The following is a 16,591-nucleotide window of genomic DNA, read 5'->3' on the forward strand; positions in this document are numbered from 1 at the left end:
TTTGGCCCTGGGGTACCCCCATTTCCAGCTACGCCTTGAAACCTGTGGCACTGCATATACAGTCCCAGCAGGTGGCGCCAGGCCATTGCCAGCAACCAGGCCTGGGGCTGAGCTGGGGAAGGGGATACCCGGAGGAGCTGGGGACCCCCACACCAGGGCAGGCCTGCAACCAAACAGCATGTGTGTGGGCCTCGGAGGCCCTGCCACGGAGCTGGCCCTGAGGACATAGCTCGTCCTCGGGGCTTCTGACCTGGAGGTGGTCAGGTGACAGGTCGGTGTCATGTAGTGCTTCTGCAGAACAAAGCAACAGAACATATCCAGAGTGTGCGGGATTGTCCTGTGAAGCTTCTGGAATTTTTAAAACATGGGCACGTGTGGACTGGGTTGCAAGGTAGAAATACATCTTACTGTGGTAAGAAAAGTGAGCTGGTGGGAGAGAAGGGTCCGTAAATGAAATAAAAGAATCTTTGCAGCTTTGGGGGTAGAGAATAGTTAGAATGCCCCCTGTCGGGGGTAGTGGGTACCAGGGAAGGCGTGCCACCCGGTTGGAGGCGGATTCCCAGAGAAGGGGATATTTACTCAGGGTCCTGAGGGTGAGTGGGAGATTGGCAGATGGAGGAGGGGCAGTAAAAGCAAGTATGAAAGGGCAAGCCATGGACTAGAACAATGGGGCTTCCGCACAGAGCTGAGGTGGGTGCCTGGGAGGGGCGTCCCAACGGGATGGCACTGGTCCAGGGGCTGGAAAGCAAAAGCACCACGGCGGGTGGGTGGGTCAGGGCGCAGAGCAGAGGGCCAGTACAGAGACCAGCCCGCAGGGAAGACGCGTTTGAGGAAAACCTCTTTAAATACTCCCCTTCTCTCCCTCCTCTCCTGCTGCTGCTTCAAAGCAGCTCTGGACACTTTTCAAAACTCTCTGGGCCTCAGGCTTTCCGTCCCTTCCTCTCCTCTCCATCCTGACCCTGCAAGACCATCCTCACTACAGGGCAGGAGCCCATGGGTCAGGACCACACGTGCCACCGATATTGGCCCTTTTCCACACAACGAGGACTGGGTGTGGGCGGGCTGGGGTTAGGGCTCAACGACAAGCACTTAGCTCCTGTAGGTAAAGAGGCTTCAGCCCTGGCGGTCAGCCAAACGGGGGCAACGCCCAGTTGTTCCTCTGAAGGACCTCTGAGGAGATGGCCTCAGGTAGGGCGTCTAGGAAAGAAACCAGAGACTAAGACCAGAACTCCCGTCCCCCCTCCCCTGGGGGGACAGATGGCTATGGCGGTTCCACGTGTGTGGAACTTGCAGAATCTCTGAACTTGATGGAATTTAGGTGGATGGAACTTACCAGCTACATCCAAGGAGAAGTGTCTCCCATGGCTGGCACCTCGGTGGGAGTGAAATATTTAAAAACATGTGCATAGGCCTTTCTTCCAGGGGACACCACGGAGTAAGATCGTTACAGCCTCCCCTCCCAGGGTCATCACGTCAAGGTCAGAGTCTCCCAAGAGCTGCGGCAGCTCTCCATCGGAGGTTCTAGCGCTGAACCAGCCGGTAAGGGTGTGATGTGAGGAGCCATTCTGTGGAGGGCTGGAGGCAGCCATGAAGGCCGCACAGGTGGACAGCACAGCTGTGGGGCCAGAGAAGGCCAGCTCGAGAGAAGACTCTCAGAGACCGGGTGTACCCACCTCACTGAGAAAAAGACCGCTGTTGGTGTCGAAGAAGACACTGGAGAGCATCGCCTAAAAGATGCTCGTGAACAGTGTGGGAAAACTGAGTGACTGAAATCACGACTGGCCAGGGCTGTGGCAAGGAGAGGCTTTGCTCTTGTAAGGGCTGATGACCATGACTCCGTAGACAGGGCTGTCATTCAGAAGGACCAGCGTGGACGGCCACAACTGTGAAGTAAGGAACGCCCAGCTAAGCCAGAGATGGCTAGTGCTTCTTCCAAAGGTTAAAGCGGTTCCCGAAAATTTAGTGGTGGTCAAGGTGCCGGTTTGGATGGGAATGACAACTTTGGTCATGGAGGGAACTCAAGTGGTCCAGGTGGCCTTGGTGGCAGGTGTGGTGGTGGCAGTGGGGAGGGCTATAATGAATTGGGTAATGATGGAAGCAGGCTTGGAGGTGGTGGGGGCCACAATGACTTGGGCAGCTGTAACAATCAATCTTCACCTTTTGGACCCAGGAAAGGAGGACTCTTTGGAGGCAGAAGCGCTGGCCCCAGTGGTGGTGGAGGCCAACATTTTGCCAAACCCCAAAACCAAGGCGGCTATGGCGGTTCCGGCAGCAGCAGTAGCTATGGCAGTGGCAGGTTCTGGCGACCGCCGGGAAACACATGCCAGCAGGAGACGGGAGCCAGAGAAGCGACCGGGCAGCTACGGCCGAGCACGGCGGGGGCAGCGCCCAGCTGCCACCAAGAAGCCACGTTTTAGACAACACTCGTGTGCGGGCAGAAGCCTCGGACTGTGTTTGTGGCTAATCGCGTAGCAGGTTATTGTCGTGTCTGTTTTGCGTACAGCACTCCAACAAAGGGTTTCCATGCAGGCCTTCTGGGCACACGTGCCGCCGACTGCTAAATGTAACAGCCTGATCATGACGCTGGACAAATGTCTTTAAGACATACATTTACTACGTGTACTTATAAATAAAAACGCGTGCATCCTTATTCTCCTGGGAAAGGGCGACCCCCGAGCACGTGGGTACCACGCAGCCCGCCCGGGCTCCCTACACGTGGGGACGCGGGTCCGTGGACGGCGTCCGCCAGCCGCCCCCGCCGCCCCCGCCGCGATCGGTCCCCTCGGGCTCCGGCTCCCTTCCCACGCCAGCGCCCGGCAGCGGCGCTCCGGGTCGCAGAGACTTGTCGGGCCTTGGCGGGCCCGGGACCCAGGAGAACCCTCAGGTACGGGAGGAGCAGCAACCTCCCCGGCCGGGCTCACGGGCCCCGCGCCTGCGCACGGCCAGCCACCTCTGACGGCAGCGGCCGGGGGAGCGCGCGCACAGACCCACGGTCCGCGCCTGCGCACGCCAGGCCGAGACGCCGGCGGCGTACGCGGGGCGGGACGTCCGCGGGAACGTCCTGGGGCGCGCGCACGCACGCACGCAGCCACGCCCTGAGAAAGCATCTGGTTCCGGGCGTTCAGAGTCGGCCCCACGCTGGGGGAAGGGAGGCGCTGTCGGTGTCGGAACGGACGGAGGGGAGAGAGGAAACTCGTACGGTGGCCGCAGAGGGACGGCGCTACGGCTCCCACGCTGGGCCAAACGCCGCCGGCCGCCGGGCGCGGGAGCCCCGGCCCTTAGGGGCGGGCGGGGGCGCGTGAGGCGCCGGGCCCCGTAGCCGCCGCGCCGTCGGCACCATGCGGCCGCGCTGCTCCTGGAGCCCCGCGGGACCCGGGGGCCTGCAGGCCGGGACGCCGGCGCGGAGAGGGCACCCGGTGAGCGGGCGGGCGGGGGTGTCTCGGGCGTCTCCAGGGCAACGAGCGGGCGCGGGCGGCTCCCCGGGGACCCGGCAGGGCAGCTCTTGCCCCGCGTTCGCCGGCCCCTCCAGAGGTGAGCGAGCGGCGCTCAGCTCGTGCCTGGGGCGCGTCGGTCCGAGGTGCGGCGGGAAGGCGGCGGGGCCGGGGCCGGGGCCGGGCGGGGCGCGGTGGCGGGGCGCTGCGCCTTCAGGGCCGCGCGCCTCGGCCTGGGCGTCCTGACCCCGTCGCCAGGCCCGTGGCGTGGAGTCTTCGGGCCCCAGGAGCTGCCGTGCGCGCGGGCCAGGTGCGGTCGGAGAACGGCCGCGTCCCCGCAGCGGGAAGGGAGAGGGACGCCCGTTGAGGGGCCGTGCAGGCGACGGCACGACTGTCCGAGCGCCATTCCCGGAGCGCGGGCTGCCCCCCGCGCCGCCGGGGTGGAGCAGCTCCGAGGGCGGCAGCGGCTTTGGGGCCGGGTTCTGGCCTGCGCCTGCGGGGGCCTGCGCCTGCGGGCCGGGGGCAAGGGCAGCCCGCCTCCCCACCGCTCCGCGTCTGGCGCAGGCAGCACTCGGGCGGCCGTTCGCTCTGCCCAGCGGCCGACAGGGGCCGAGCAGCATGCCCTCTGCAGGGCCCCGGGCTGAAGCCCGTCGGATGGGCGGCCGCCGCCCCCGGCAGTGTCTCCTGGGGCCTGGCGCCCACTTCGCCGCTTTGAGTTCACACGTTCTCTGCCGCCATGCACAGGTTGTTTAGGCGAGCTATGAATGGCGGTTACCGGGTAAAACGAGCCCCGCTTGCTATCCGTCCCCCCTGCAGCCCATCTGCGGGCCCGTGCCCTGCAGGCCGCGGCACACAGCCGTCAGCCGTCACCCACGCTGCCAGGCCTCGCCCGCCCGCCTCCCTCCAGATCCCACAGCCCAGCGCCTTGCGCATCTCCGTTTGGCCGTGTTGTCTGGTCCCCAGCACGTGGGTGTCAAGTTGCTGAAATGAACTGCGGTGTCAGTGCCCTCTCCTTCCTCCGGGTCCTACGGGGAGGGACGTCACCCTGGATAGAGCGGCCTCCGAAATCCAGGCAGTACGGGCGCCCAGATACAAGCGACAGGGTGGGTCCAGGGAAGTGGCCGGGTGCCAGGCCTCTGGAAGGGCCCCGGTGCCAGCCCCGACTGCCTCCAAGGGGGCTGCGCCCCAGCGTCCCTGCTGGGATTGGCACTTTGGGTTTTCACGTGATTGGGGCTCACTTTGGAGTGTCCTCATTAGCGTTTGTGGCCGATCCTGGGATCTAGCGCGAGCTGATGTCGCCGGTGGGGACAGTTCACCCGTTGTCCTCAGCTTGACTGGGCCCCTCTGCTTGTTGCCCTCCTGCAGGCCTCCGCCTCCCGCGGGGCTCAGCTGCCAGCTCCCAGGCCCAGGTGCCCATGACGCCGCCGCCGACCGCCGCCTGGACGCCGCCTCCGCTGCGAGCTAGCGCCGCCGCCCAGGCTCCAATGCCGGTCATGCCCATCCCGCGGCGGGTGCGCTCCTTCCACGGCCCGCACACCACCTGCCTGCACGCGGCCTGCGGGCCGGCGCGCGCCTCCCGCCTGGCGCGCACCAAGTACAACAACTTCGACGTGTACGTGCGGGCGCGCTGGCTGTACGGCTTCATCCGCTTCCTGCTCTACTTCAGCTGCAGCCTCTTCACCGCCGCGCTCTGGGGCGCGCTGGCCGCCCTCTTCTGCCTGCAGTACCTGGGCGTGCGCGCCCTGCTGCGCTTCCAGCTCAAGCTGTCGGCGCTGCTGCTGCTGCTGGGCCGCCGGCGCGTGGACTTCCGCCTCCTGAACGAGCTGCTGGTCTATGGCATCCACGTGACCATGCTGCTGGTCGGGGGCCTGGGCTGGTGCTTCATGGTCTTTGTGGACATGTGAGGGCCGAGCACCTGGCGCCAGCCGGGGCTTGTTTACTGTGACCCATGGGGTCGATGCCTGCTGCCGGGTGCTCCCCTGGGCGGGGAAGGTCAGGGCCCGTGTCCTTCCCGCTGCATCCTGCAGACGGGCTGCAGCCCCAGCCCCAGCCCCAGCCCCAGCCTCTGGCCTGGGAGAGGAACAGGCTGACTCCTGTAAAGGGAACCCTGGCCCTTCCTCCTGCTGAGTTTTTTCTCTGGCCCTCCTGTAAGCTCCTTTCGGCACAGTGTCCCCTTGGCTGCCTCCCTGAGGTCCAGCCCGCACTCCTCCAGGCTGTGCTGTGGGCGTCCGCCCCTGCGTGTGTGCTTGGAGAGCCTCTGCGGCCCTGTGCCTTCTCCAGGACACTGGCATCCGCAGTGGTGTGGGAGGCCTCCGGGAGGGCTGTGCTGCCCAGGAGCAGATCTGGAGGGGTCCTGGCTGCACTCCCCGGCCCTGCCCTGCCTTAGGGAAGCGTCGGGCGCCACTAGCTGAGGCACGGCACTGCCACAGAGCTGTTCACTGGGGGCCGTCTGACACCCTCCGCCTGTCCCCCTGAGCTGTGGGGGTCTGGAGTCCCAGGTCACTCTTTGTGGTCACCTTGGTTAGCGGAGGCGCAGTCCGGCAGGGATTATGACCCGGCCCAGGGGAGACCCGTCTTCCTGGGCAGGTCTGTGGAGAATGTCAAGCCTCTTCAAATGTGGGTTTCAGGAGGCAACTCCATTTCTTTCTGGCTTCCAGGGGGTGCTTTGGTCTGTCTTCCTGTGAGGGAACGCCCAGAATTGAGGCCTCTGTATCTGGGGACAGATGTCACAGGTCTTGGAGGTGCACCAAGGCCTCTGAGTGTGCACCACGAAATACGGTCCGACCCTGTGTTTAAAAGCACCTGTTAGGGTAGAGGGTGTGGGCCAGGGCTGGCTCTGCCAGCGAGGGGCTCAGCTTCCCCTTTGTCCTGCCTCGGTGCCATTCGAGCAGCCAGGGCATGCAGAGCAAAGATGAACGCAGGCAGGGGCTGGTGGCCAGGAAAGAGCAGGGCGGTGGTCTGGGGGGGGTGGCCTTTCGGCCACGGAAGGGCGCACTCCAGAGGGCCAGCATCTTGCCCAGACTCCTCGCTCTGGTCTTCTCCATCTGGGGGACAGGGTGGCCATCTGGCTTACTGGCCAACGTGGGCCTTGTTGGCAAATGAGAGGGCGCTCTGAATAATTATGCTGGGACAGCAGGCAGCGACCAGGGACCAGACATAGGGCTCTATATTGAGGGTGACAGACTGCCACTGCTTCACCCCAAGTTGTCCCCACACCCCCTGGGCATGGGCGGTGACCCTGGGGGTACTATCAGGACAGGTGTCTGCCAATCAGGCAGAGAAAGCAAAAAATACTCGGCTGTAAGCCGTGCTTTTTAATTTATAGCCAGCTCTGTTGGGCGACGGTCTCCCGGAGGTCGGTGGGAAGGCTCCTTGAAGAAAGGTACGAGCTCAGTCTGTTCGAGTTGCTGGGCGATAGGCGAGGAGCTGACCTGCGTGGCCCCACTTGTCGCGCTGCAGAGAATCTCTTGCACTAAAATCGTGGTGTTTCTTTCCTAAAAGCTTTGTTTGTGTTAGTTAACTGTCGTTGCTGAGCTCCTCTGAAGCCCCTCGCTGGGGTGGGCGCGTGTCCACACCCTCGGGATGGCCGGAGGGGTCTGGAGGTGCCACCTCAAATGTCAGTGTGGCAGTGCTGGGTGTTGACAGCTCAGCAACGCTGCTCGGTGTCTGGAGTGCCTGTTCAATCTTTGTGACATGAGCCACTGCATTAAACTTATTTTTTTAACATGTCAATGGAGTGACTGCCTAAAGCTCAGAAAGTGTATTCCTTTTTTTAAGGATGTGAACAACCAAAAACAAGTAAAATTGGACGCATTTTAAAGCAGTTGTCTGCAGTGCTGGGGAAGGGTAAGTGTGAAGGGCTGTAGTGGGGCCTGCCTTGACCTCGAGGCCTGGTGCTCCAGGGTGGGGGCCTGCCCCGCGGATGGGGCGGGGAGGGCAGCGAGAGTTTGTCAGTGCTGCCTGGAGGTGGGGGGCATGATAGGGTCCACAAGCGCTGAATTCAGCCAACAGAAGAGCTCGTGGAGTCCTTACATGAGATGGGGCGCCCTAGGTTGAGGGGGGTGGAAAGGGTGTGGGCTGGACCTCTAGCGGGCCGGGCGCTCACCGGCAGGGACGACATGGGCACAGGAAAAGAGGCAGAAAAGCAAAGTCACAGTTCTTGTTCAGCCAAAGAGCAGTTTGAAAAATGAGAGACATGAGATTGCTTAGGATCTATTTCGAGAAGGTTGCCGTGGCTTCTGTACGGGGACACACCCTGGTGATGAGGGAGGGTGGTGTCCTCGAGGCAGCCCCGATGGCTAGAAAGTGTCTGGGGACACGGGGCCCTGCCTGAGCCAGACATCTGCTGTTTCTGGAATTTTGAACTAGACGTTTCAAAAGAAAACTTGTTTTGGGGTTTACCTTTTGATGGCAGAGTTGGCGAAATTCTTAACAAAAGCCTTGGCCCCCGAAAACAGCAGAGTAGGCGGGGTTGGTTTCTCAAGGCCTGACCGACGCTCTTGGTGCTGCCAGAACCAGGTGCGGGTGCAGGAGTGTGAACCCCCAGAGAGCACTCGACCACACTTGCTTCCCTCTGAGTGAGTGGTGGCCATGGCCCTGCCATCACTGACCCAGGTTGGTGCTCCTACCACCTCAGGGCCTTCCCTGGGCATCGCCACAGCTTTGCCTTGTTTTCAGCAGGTGGGAGTGGATTGCTCTGCTCCTCCAGGCCCACCCCGTCCAACAGCACTTCCTCACAGGGGACACACTCCGTGCAGGACCTACCAGCCCCTCAAGGAACTGGGGCTGAGCAGCTGAAGTCTGACCAGACTTGGCCGCACGTGGCTCGAGGGCACCTTACTGGATGGGACCTCGCAGGCTGGGTCATAACTGTGTGCCACCAGTTGATCCCGTCCTCTTGGCTGAATTAACCAGCCGTCCTCTTTGCCGTCCTCTTTGCCAGCAGCCTCTTTGCCAGTCACAATTTTCAAGGACGATGGGTGGCGCTGCCGGGCGATGGAAGGAAGGCAGGGACTGTGCCTCGTTCCCCCAGACAGTGCGCTAGTTACCAGTTCAGGTGCCGCCCAGAGAGGGTTCTGGGCCTTCAGGGCGCCACAGCCTGGGAACCCCAGCAGCAGTATGGTCCCAGGAGGGGACACGCGAGGGCGGCTTCTCCGGCTGTGGGTATCCTGCTGAAATGTCATGTAGGGCACATTTACTAGTTCGTCACAGGCTCCACATCTCTGAGAAACTGGGACTGACCTACATGAGCGAAGCTTCTGGGGGCTTCCAGGGGCTGTGGGAGGAGCCCCGACTCCTGAGTCTTAGTCACACCAGCAACTGCAAGGGGTGGGGGCTGGTTTCCCCGACAGGTTTAGTCCTTACAGCCCCACCCTTCCTGCCCATCAAGCCCCAAATGACCTGGACCGAAAAGCCTGGCTGCCTTCCTTCAAGGTAAGGAAGTGATGCAGGAGAGCTGGCAGCCCAGACAGACTCCAGTGACCTGGGAGGCGTGAGGCCACTCACCTGTGGCCCGGTGCACACCAGGAAAGGAAGGCCAACTGGACACACTTAGGAGACTGCCAGAAGGTGTTGCCTGGTGGGGACAGTACCTGACTGGCGATAGTGGCAGTGGGCTGTTGTGGATTTGGGGGTCGAGCTGGGTGCCCAAGGCCCGTCTTCAACCTGGAGGGTGGAGGAGGGGGGGCAGGCCTGGACCCAACTCTGCAGGATGAACACAGAAGGCAGCCGGCCAAGGACACAGGAGCAGCAGGCAGGCAGGGAAGGTGGTCACGTCGGGGGGTGGGCGATGCCTGGGCAGGAGGAGGGTGCCTGGGGTGCTTTGGGCATTTCTAGAAACAGGCTTCTTCGAGAAAGTCTAGGGGCCATCCAGGCGCGGGCAGGGGTGAACGAGGTGGCCTTGGAGATGCCCGTTGTTCCTGCAGCTGCTGCTGGCAGCCCCCTGTGTCCCCCCCACTTCCCTGTCCTGGCTGGTGGCAGCCAGCTAGAGAGCCAGGGGAAGGGACACGGCCCCCACCAGAGAGAGAGGGTGGCCCAGTGGGGCTCCCCGGTGGTGGCGTGGCGGTGGCGGGTATTGATATTCCCTGACCTTGAGCGGTCCCTGTCACTTCCAGTCTGTGATTGGACGAGGGAGGGAGGGGGCGAGGGAGCGGATGGCAGGCACTGGTGCTGATTCAGCACTTTCTGGGAGGGCATGTGCTCGCTCTCTGCAGCAGTGTCTCTGGCGGGCTCTCCCTTATTGGTGTTTTTGCAAAGGGTCCCCCATGCTGCCTCAGCCCCTCCAGGAAGGCCCTGCCCCTCCAGCCCAGGGAGACCAGCTGCCACTGCACCAGGCTCCATGTGGGAGCCACTTTCCAGTCCCCCCCCTTCCCAGGCTGGCTGGCCTCCCTAAAGAGCACCCGCCTTACCAGCATCCTTGCCGGGCAGGGGACAGGGACATACAGGGACATACGGGTGTGCTGATTCAGCAGCTTCTGGCCTTACCCCGCCCCCAGCCCCAGCCGGGCAGTGTGCCCAGGCACGCTGGCAGCTGTGTCACCCAGAGCCTCTGGCAGGGTTGCTGTGGCTCTCGGTGTGTGGCCCGCACTGTGCCTGGGGGAGGGGGCACAAACATGCTGGGGGCAGGGCTGTTGCCACCAGGCGCCCCCATGCAGTGGCGTTTGTGGCCTGCTGCAGGAGAGGCCCCATAGGAGGGTTGTGGGTGAGCTCGGCACTGTGGGCCCCAGGAAGAAAGTGGGTCCTCAGCCAAGAGATGGCAGCACACACTGTCCCAGGAGCCCAGGTTGGAGGCAAGAGTTCCTCCATCCCAGCTGGCCCACTAACCCTGGTCACCTGCCATCCAGACCTGGGGCAGGCTCAGGCTGAAAGGGGTGGAGTCCAGCCAGCTGCTGGGATCGGCCTGGGCCACAGGGGGCAGGGTGCGAGCCCGAACCCCAAGGGACCAGCATGGGTTTGGTTTGCTCCTACCTGCAGTGGGAAGCCCCAAACGACTGGCGGCAGGAAGGGCCGGTGCATTGTGAAGTGGGTCCTGTGAAAGGCGTGTGTGGGACATGGGGTGATAGCGTCTCCAGTACAGGAGGTCAGGGGCATGGGGTGAACACCCGGAGAAGGGTGGGGAGCAGTGCAGGCCTGAAGCCCAGGAAGATGGGGAGGAGGGGACGACAGGTGCCCCCCCGGAGGTGGCAGTCGTACCCCCACCCTTCTGTGGTCTTCAGTCGGAAGCCCAGGCTGACGTGCATGTCTGAAATGCCCAAGCCACTCTCCCGCCAGCTGTGTGTTGGTGGCTGTTCGTCTGCGAGGAGCAGGGCTCCATTCTTTCTAGAATATTAATGATTAGTCCTGCCCGAGATGCCACGTGAATATCAGACATCAATCAGTCCAGCCTGATAGTGATGTCATGTCAAGGGCAGAGGAGCAGTGAGTGGCCAGGAGCCTTTGGAGATGTGTCCCCTGTGCCGTGGGGCATTGGGCTCTGCACTGGGTGGAACGTGACCCCCTGGGAGGCCAGGAGCCTGCTGGTGGCCCCAGAGGTCAGCCCCCTGCGGTGGATGCGGCTCCTCAAGCAGGCGGGGAGTGACCCTCACAGGTCAGGAGAGCAGGAGACGGGACATAGATGGTCTGCGCCCCGGCCAGGCATGGCCAGGAGTGTGGGGTGTCACGCAGGTCCTGCGGAGCCCTCACGTACAATCTGGGGCTTGGTTGCTGCCCATCCCTCGCCCCCGTGTCCCCACTGGTAGGAACGTTTATGCCACTCTGACCACGTGATGCTCCAGAGAACGGACCGCGTGACGACGTGGACTTCCAGCTCCTTCCAGCGGCGTCTTGGGCGTCGTGCCCTCTCCCCTTGCTGTGTTCCATCTTGGCTCACTGCACCGGCCCCGCTCTGGCCCGGGGACCCAGCCGGCGCCCCTGCTTCCACGAGGCCTGGGGACAGGGGCTCTGCCCCCCCCTCAGCTCCAGCTTCCCCAGGGCCTGGGCTGCTGCCCAGCTGTCCAGCCGAGCCGTGTGCCCTGCCGCCTGCCCTTCAATGATGTAAAGCTGGGTTTTAAGTGTGGATTCATTATTCACAGCAACACTGTGACAGACGTAATGGTGACATGAATTATTTGTGTGCTTTTCCGATTGCCTTGCGATAACCGTCTGTTTTCCCTGCTCCCTCTGTGCATAAAAGGGCCTGATGAGCATGATGGCCCAGCTCAAGCTGGCTCAGCAGCCACCTGTGTCCTGACCAGGTGGGCCCAAGAGACGCTTCTGAGCAGCCACAGTTTTGTCGACTCCCACCCTCCCACATGCAGCTGGGTGGGTGGGCCTGTGCCCACATGTACGAGGCCGAATGCGCGCCCGTTTTCCACTGTCCTCACATTCTAGTCCTGGCCCGCTTACCCGGAGCCGGCCGGGCAGGGTGGATGGTCCTTACCTCTCACCCGCTGCACTCAATGCTCCCTCTAGGTCCTCTTGAAGAGAACGGAGGGGCTTGGGCCCTCGGGGAACGGGCATGTCCATGGTAGCCATTACCCCCCCCCCGCCCATTCCTGCCGAGAAAGCAGCCTGTTGTGAGGGCTGACCGGCTAGAGCACAGCCTTGTTCACCTTGCCCACGTTTGGGTCCGATGGTCAGTGTCTGAGCAGATTGGCGTGAAGAAGGGCATTGTTCCCGGCTGCCGTGCTGCGTGGGTGTTCTCCACGCCTAGCTCTTCCTGTGAGATAAGGGAGAGGAAATCGAGGGGCAGCTGGACTCACAGCCCAGAGTGGACAGAGCTGCTGGACACAGCTCTTCCCAGAATGGGAGGGGAGAGGGCTCTGGGGAGTGCAGCCCAAGGCCACCGTCTCCTTCCGGGTGGGCGGGAGCGGCAGAGGGGGTGTGGGCTGCAATTCTCAGTGGCCTGCTTCTCAGGGGAAGGCGCTGGAAGCCAGGGCCCAAGGCTACATGCCCTGGGCCAGGGCAGACAGGCCCTCACAAACCCATTCCCTCGTCTTGACCTCCGGGACACGTGCCGTGAGGTCAGCCAGTAGAAGGATGGCAGATCCTCTTGTGGAGGTTGCCTGCTCCCACACCGTTGTGGGATGAGTGAATGAACAAATGAGTGAATGGGGTTGTGCTGTCTCTATCTGTCCTGGCTGCTGTGACAGGACACCACACCCTGGGGCGCTTACGAATAACAGACATCTACTGCTCACAGCTTTGAGGCTGGAAGTCCAAGGTCCTGGCGCCGAGGGCCTGCTTCCTGGTTCGTGGTTGGCTGTCTTCATGCTGTGTCCTCACAGGGTGGAAGGGGCACTGGTCCCGTTCTCAAGGCTCCCGCCTCATGGCCTAGTCAGCTCCCAAAGCCCCGCCTCCTAACACCACCTTGGGGATTAGGCTTCAGTCTGTGAATTTTGGGGACACACATTCAGACAATAGCACGTCCCTGTCTCTGGGGCCAAGCACTCAGTTGGCCCTCCGTGCTCACTTTCTGAGTGACCGTGTCTGGTCACTCAGTGCCCCGTGAGATGGTCCCACAGGCAGGGCGTCTCCCGCCACAACTGTCCCTAGGAATAGGTGCTTGCCTTTTGGTTGCTTATCCTGGAAATTGGCCCCACCATTCAGGACCTGGGCCCGGAAGTTCATCCACTTGTCTCACCTGGGTGTCTCCAGCTGCTGTGGCTGAAGCCTTTCCCAAGCTCTGTTCGGACTCCTCCCGGGAGTGCATGCCCAGTTCTCAGCTGCGTCCTGCAGAGGGCACTGACTGCCCTCACGCCGCTGGGCCCACCTGACTCGGCCAGGGGAGTGGTGGTCAGTGCAGCCGCCCCACCCTCAGCCTTCTCAGAAGCAGGAGGCAGCAGCTGCTTCACAGCTGCGCAAAATGTGAGAGGGAAATTTGGGACAAAAGGGAGAAGATTGGAGGAGCCAATTTAAACAGGGAGGCGTACAGAAGGCTAGCCTGCTGCCCTGGTTCACGCACAGAGCTCCATGGGCTCTGCAGCTGCTGGCGGGAACCCAAGTACCCAAGAGCCCAAACCTGCCTGACAGGAGCCCACTGTCTCCTGTCATGTCCCCTGGTTCCTGTGGCCGGCCTTCACTGGCCCAGGGCACAGCAGACCCCCTGGGGCTGCGCTCACTCTGGCCAGAACATCCGCCCTACAGGCCAGGCTGAGGCTGGGACGGGTGGGGAGCATGGACGCCCTGGGCAGACAGGTGCCCCCGTCTAGCTCCCGCCCTACCCCCTGGCCCAGGCTGCCCAGCCCAGGGCCATGCAGGGCCTGGGAGGTGGGAGCAGACTGCGGTGCCTGGGCCCATGCACTGGCTTTAGTGAGTGTTGAGAACCAGGCCCGCCTGGCAGGTCAGCTGGACATGCGCCCAGCCAGCCGGACAAGGTGGTCCAGTGGAAGCAAAGGCTGCAACTGGAGAAGGGCTTTTCGGGAGGAGTCTGGGGGCGAGGTGAGCAAATCTGCACTCCCAGGGCAGCCTTCAGCGACTTCCAGCTGCTAGATGAAGGCACGGCCTGGTATAGCTGCTGGGGCTGGCGGTAGGGCCTTGGGCTCCCTCCCCAGCCCGGGCCCAGCCCTGCTCTGCAGTACAGGTGTTGGCTATGTTGCCCATGCTGGGTCCTGGCTCAGCCTCCTCCGGAGCGGGGTCTTTGCCCGGGACACTGAGGTCACTGCGCCCCTGTGGGGAGGGGGGAGAGCGCAGCTGAGGGACCCAGCGCCCACCTCTCGCGGGAGTTAGGGCTCTTTGGGGATCTGGGCTCTCTGACACTGATTTCTGCCTCAACGACAGACCCGACAGACCCGTGGAGGGGGTTAGGAGGGACTGAAAGGGGCGGGCGTCCCTGCCCTGGCCTGCAAGGTGAATGAACATCATAAGAGTGAACGTGCCCTCCCAGGGTCCTGGCGGTGAGGTGCGCTGTGGAAACAGTGGGAAACCCGCTGCCTGCTGAGCCTCCCGCCAGAGAAAAACGCCCAGCGGCCTCCCTGTGGAGAGTGAAGGGCGGCTTCGTGGTTGAGGAGCGGCCATGTCCGCATCTGCTCCTGCTGCACACCCGCCGAGCCTGGTGAGACAGGTGAGTGTCCTGCCCCAGGAGCAGCCCTGGGCGGGCGGGCGGGCAGATGGGGTGACGGGAGCCGGGCAGACTCCTCCATCGCCCAGGGGTGGAGGCCCCAAGTCCCCAGCACCAGCATCCTGCTCTCTTTGCCCATGACGCCCTCACCTGGCTCCTGCCTCCCTGGGTGTGTCCTGAGTGCATGGTGACACGAGTCTTCATTGGCTCTGCTCCCCTGGACACACCCCTGGCCTCCTGGTGACCAGGGTCAGGAGCAGTGTCAGGCTGCTTCAGCTTCAGGGAGGTGGCCCTGGGCAGCGTCCAGCAGGTGCTAGGCGGTACTGGCTTCCTGGCCCTGCGGCAGCCCGTGGAATGGAAGCTACGTCCTGGCAATGCCCTCCTCCATCCCCCACCCCCCACCGCCAGTTCATCGGCACCAGCTCCTTTGCAGGATGTTCTGGGTAGTCTGGGATGCGTTTCTGGAAGCCCGGCCTTCCTCCTGGCCCTTCCAATGGCTTTGCAGGGGCCTGCTTCCCTGCATTGGCTCTGCCCACCTGAAAGTGCCTGGCAGGTGTGGCTCTGGGCCCCGGCAGCCCTGACTGGGAGCTCCCGGGTGAGGCTGGGGCTCCAGCTGCAGGGGACCAGGGATGGACGGGGACTCATCCATTAGCTCAAAGCCCAGGCCTGAGCTAAGGCCACACCTGGTGCCCGCGGAGACCTGCTCTCCCCTCCCCCGGCCTGAGCGCCTCGTTCTAAGCTACCAGGTCCTTGCCCAGAGTTTTTCAGTACAAAAGAAAACGGACAAGGATGACGATGGTCTGTGGGGACCCTGTAGTGCCCCCAGGGCACGGCTGGGTTCAGTCATCCTGAGGCCTTAAGGGCCACCCAGGGGATAGTCGGCTTCCTGCCCTGGGGGAGCCACGGGGGAGCCACCGCCACGGGGCGGTGACCACATGACCATACGTAGGCCAGGGAAGTGGGCCGGGAGGTGACATCATGAGCAGGAGGACCCTCTCCTGATGACCACGTGGAGCGAGTGACAGGAGCTCACTTAGTTGGCCCTCCTGCCAGCTCAGGGCCATCCTCATGCATGACTGGCTGTGACCTGGGACCATGGCTTCCCCTCTCTGCCATTCTGAGCCCTGCAGATTCTGCGTGGGGGTGGGAGGGTCTTACTGGGTTCAGGGCTTGCAGAGCAGCAACCTGTGGCCTCCCTTCTCTGTGCCACCTCTCTAAGCAGAGAGCAGCCCCAGACCCTTTGTTGGACCTGGGAAATGGGGGAGGACTTGGCTCTTTGAGTCAGAACAGCCAGGGCAGGGGAAGGGGATGGGCGCCATGTTGGGTGTCCCTTGGACTCCTCTGACTGCCCTTCAGGCCTTGGCGCCTCCCACCATGCCCTACACTATTCCCAGCAGGGCCAGGCTAGGGCAGCACAGCCCCTCCACGCCTCTCTCCTGGGTCAAGCCAGGCCTGCAGTGGACCCAGGCGAGGGCCCCAGCTGGGCCGTCCCCAGCAGAGAGCAGGCAGGACCTGGGAAGGCGCAACATGTGCTCATCAAGGGCACAGATGCTGGGCGCTCGCTTCCCATAGGGGTGGGGTTCAGTGTGGACCCTGAAGGTGAGGGATGGCCTTGCCCATGTGAGGCTCTAGGTGCTGGTGAAGCTATGGAGAGGAGCCGTCTACCAAGGGGCCCTCCCAGAGCGAGGAAAGACATTTGGCTTTTGTTTTTTTGGTTTGTTTGGGGTTTTTTTTGAAGATTTTATTGGGGAAGAGGAACAGGACTTTATTGGGGAACAGTGTGTACTTCCAGGACTTTTTCCAAGTCAAGTTGTCCTTTCAATGTTAGTTGTGGATGGCGCAGCTCAGCTCCAGGTCCAGTTGCCGTTGTTAGTTGCAGGGGGCACAGCCCACCATCCCTTGCGGGAATCAAGGAGTTGAACTGGCAACCTTGTGGTTGAGAGCCCACTGGCCCATGTGGGAATCGAACTGGCAGCCTTTGGCGTTAAGAGCATGGAACTCCAACCACCTGAGCCACCGGGCCGGCCCTGGCTTTTGTTCTTCTTACCCAAACCTCCTGACCCCTATCGAGAAGGTGAAATTGCCCTTGGAGAGGCCTACGGGGTGCCAGGCCCACCTAGTGGCA

The 16,591-nt window shown here is 62.7% G+C and overlaps 1 protein-coding gene across 5 annotated transcripts; it reads left to right on the top strand.

The window, feature by feature from the left end:
- The first annotated feature begins 3,132 nt into the window (after window positions 1-3,132).
- TMEM250 (transmembrane protein 250) lies at window positions 3,133-7,245 on the top strand. 5 transcript variants are annotated; one of them, XM_081066590.1, is made up of 2 exons: window positions 3,133-3,416; window positions 4,797-7,245. In XM_081066590.1, the coding sequence occupies exon 2, from the start codon at window positions 4,847-4,849 to the stop codon at window positions 5,333-5,335; it is 489 nt and encodes a 162-aa protein (XP_080922716.1). In that variant the 5' UTR covers window positions 3,133-3,416; window positions 4,797-4,846; the 3' UTR covers window positions 5,336-7,245. The 5 variants fall into 5 exon arrangements, with proteins under 5 accessions (XP_080922716.1, XP_080922717.1, XP_080922719.1 ...); XM_081066591.1 differs by lacking the exon at window positions 3,133-3,416 and adding an exon at window positions 3,448-3,531; XM_081066593.1 differs by lacking the exon at window positions 3,133-3,416 and adding an exon at window positions 3,628-3,741.
- Window positions 7,246-16,591: the final 9,346 nt, after the last annotated feature.

Source organism: Rhinolophus hipposideros (genome assembly GCF_964194185.1).
Source record: "Rhinolophus hipposideros genome assembly, chromosome: 11".
Taxonomy (NCBI): Eukaryota; Metazoa; Chordata; class Mammalia; order Chiroptera; family Rhinolophidae; genus Rhinolophus; species Rhinolophus hipposideros.

Excerpts from the sequence above, each read along its gene's own strand:
- TMEM250 (XM_081066590.1), top strand. The coding sequence starts at position 4,847 with ATGACGCCGCCGCCGACCGCCGCCTGGACGCCGCCTCCGCTGCGAGCT.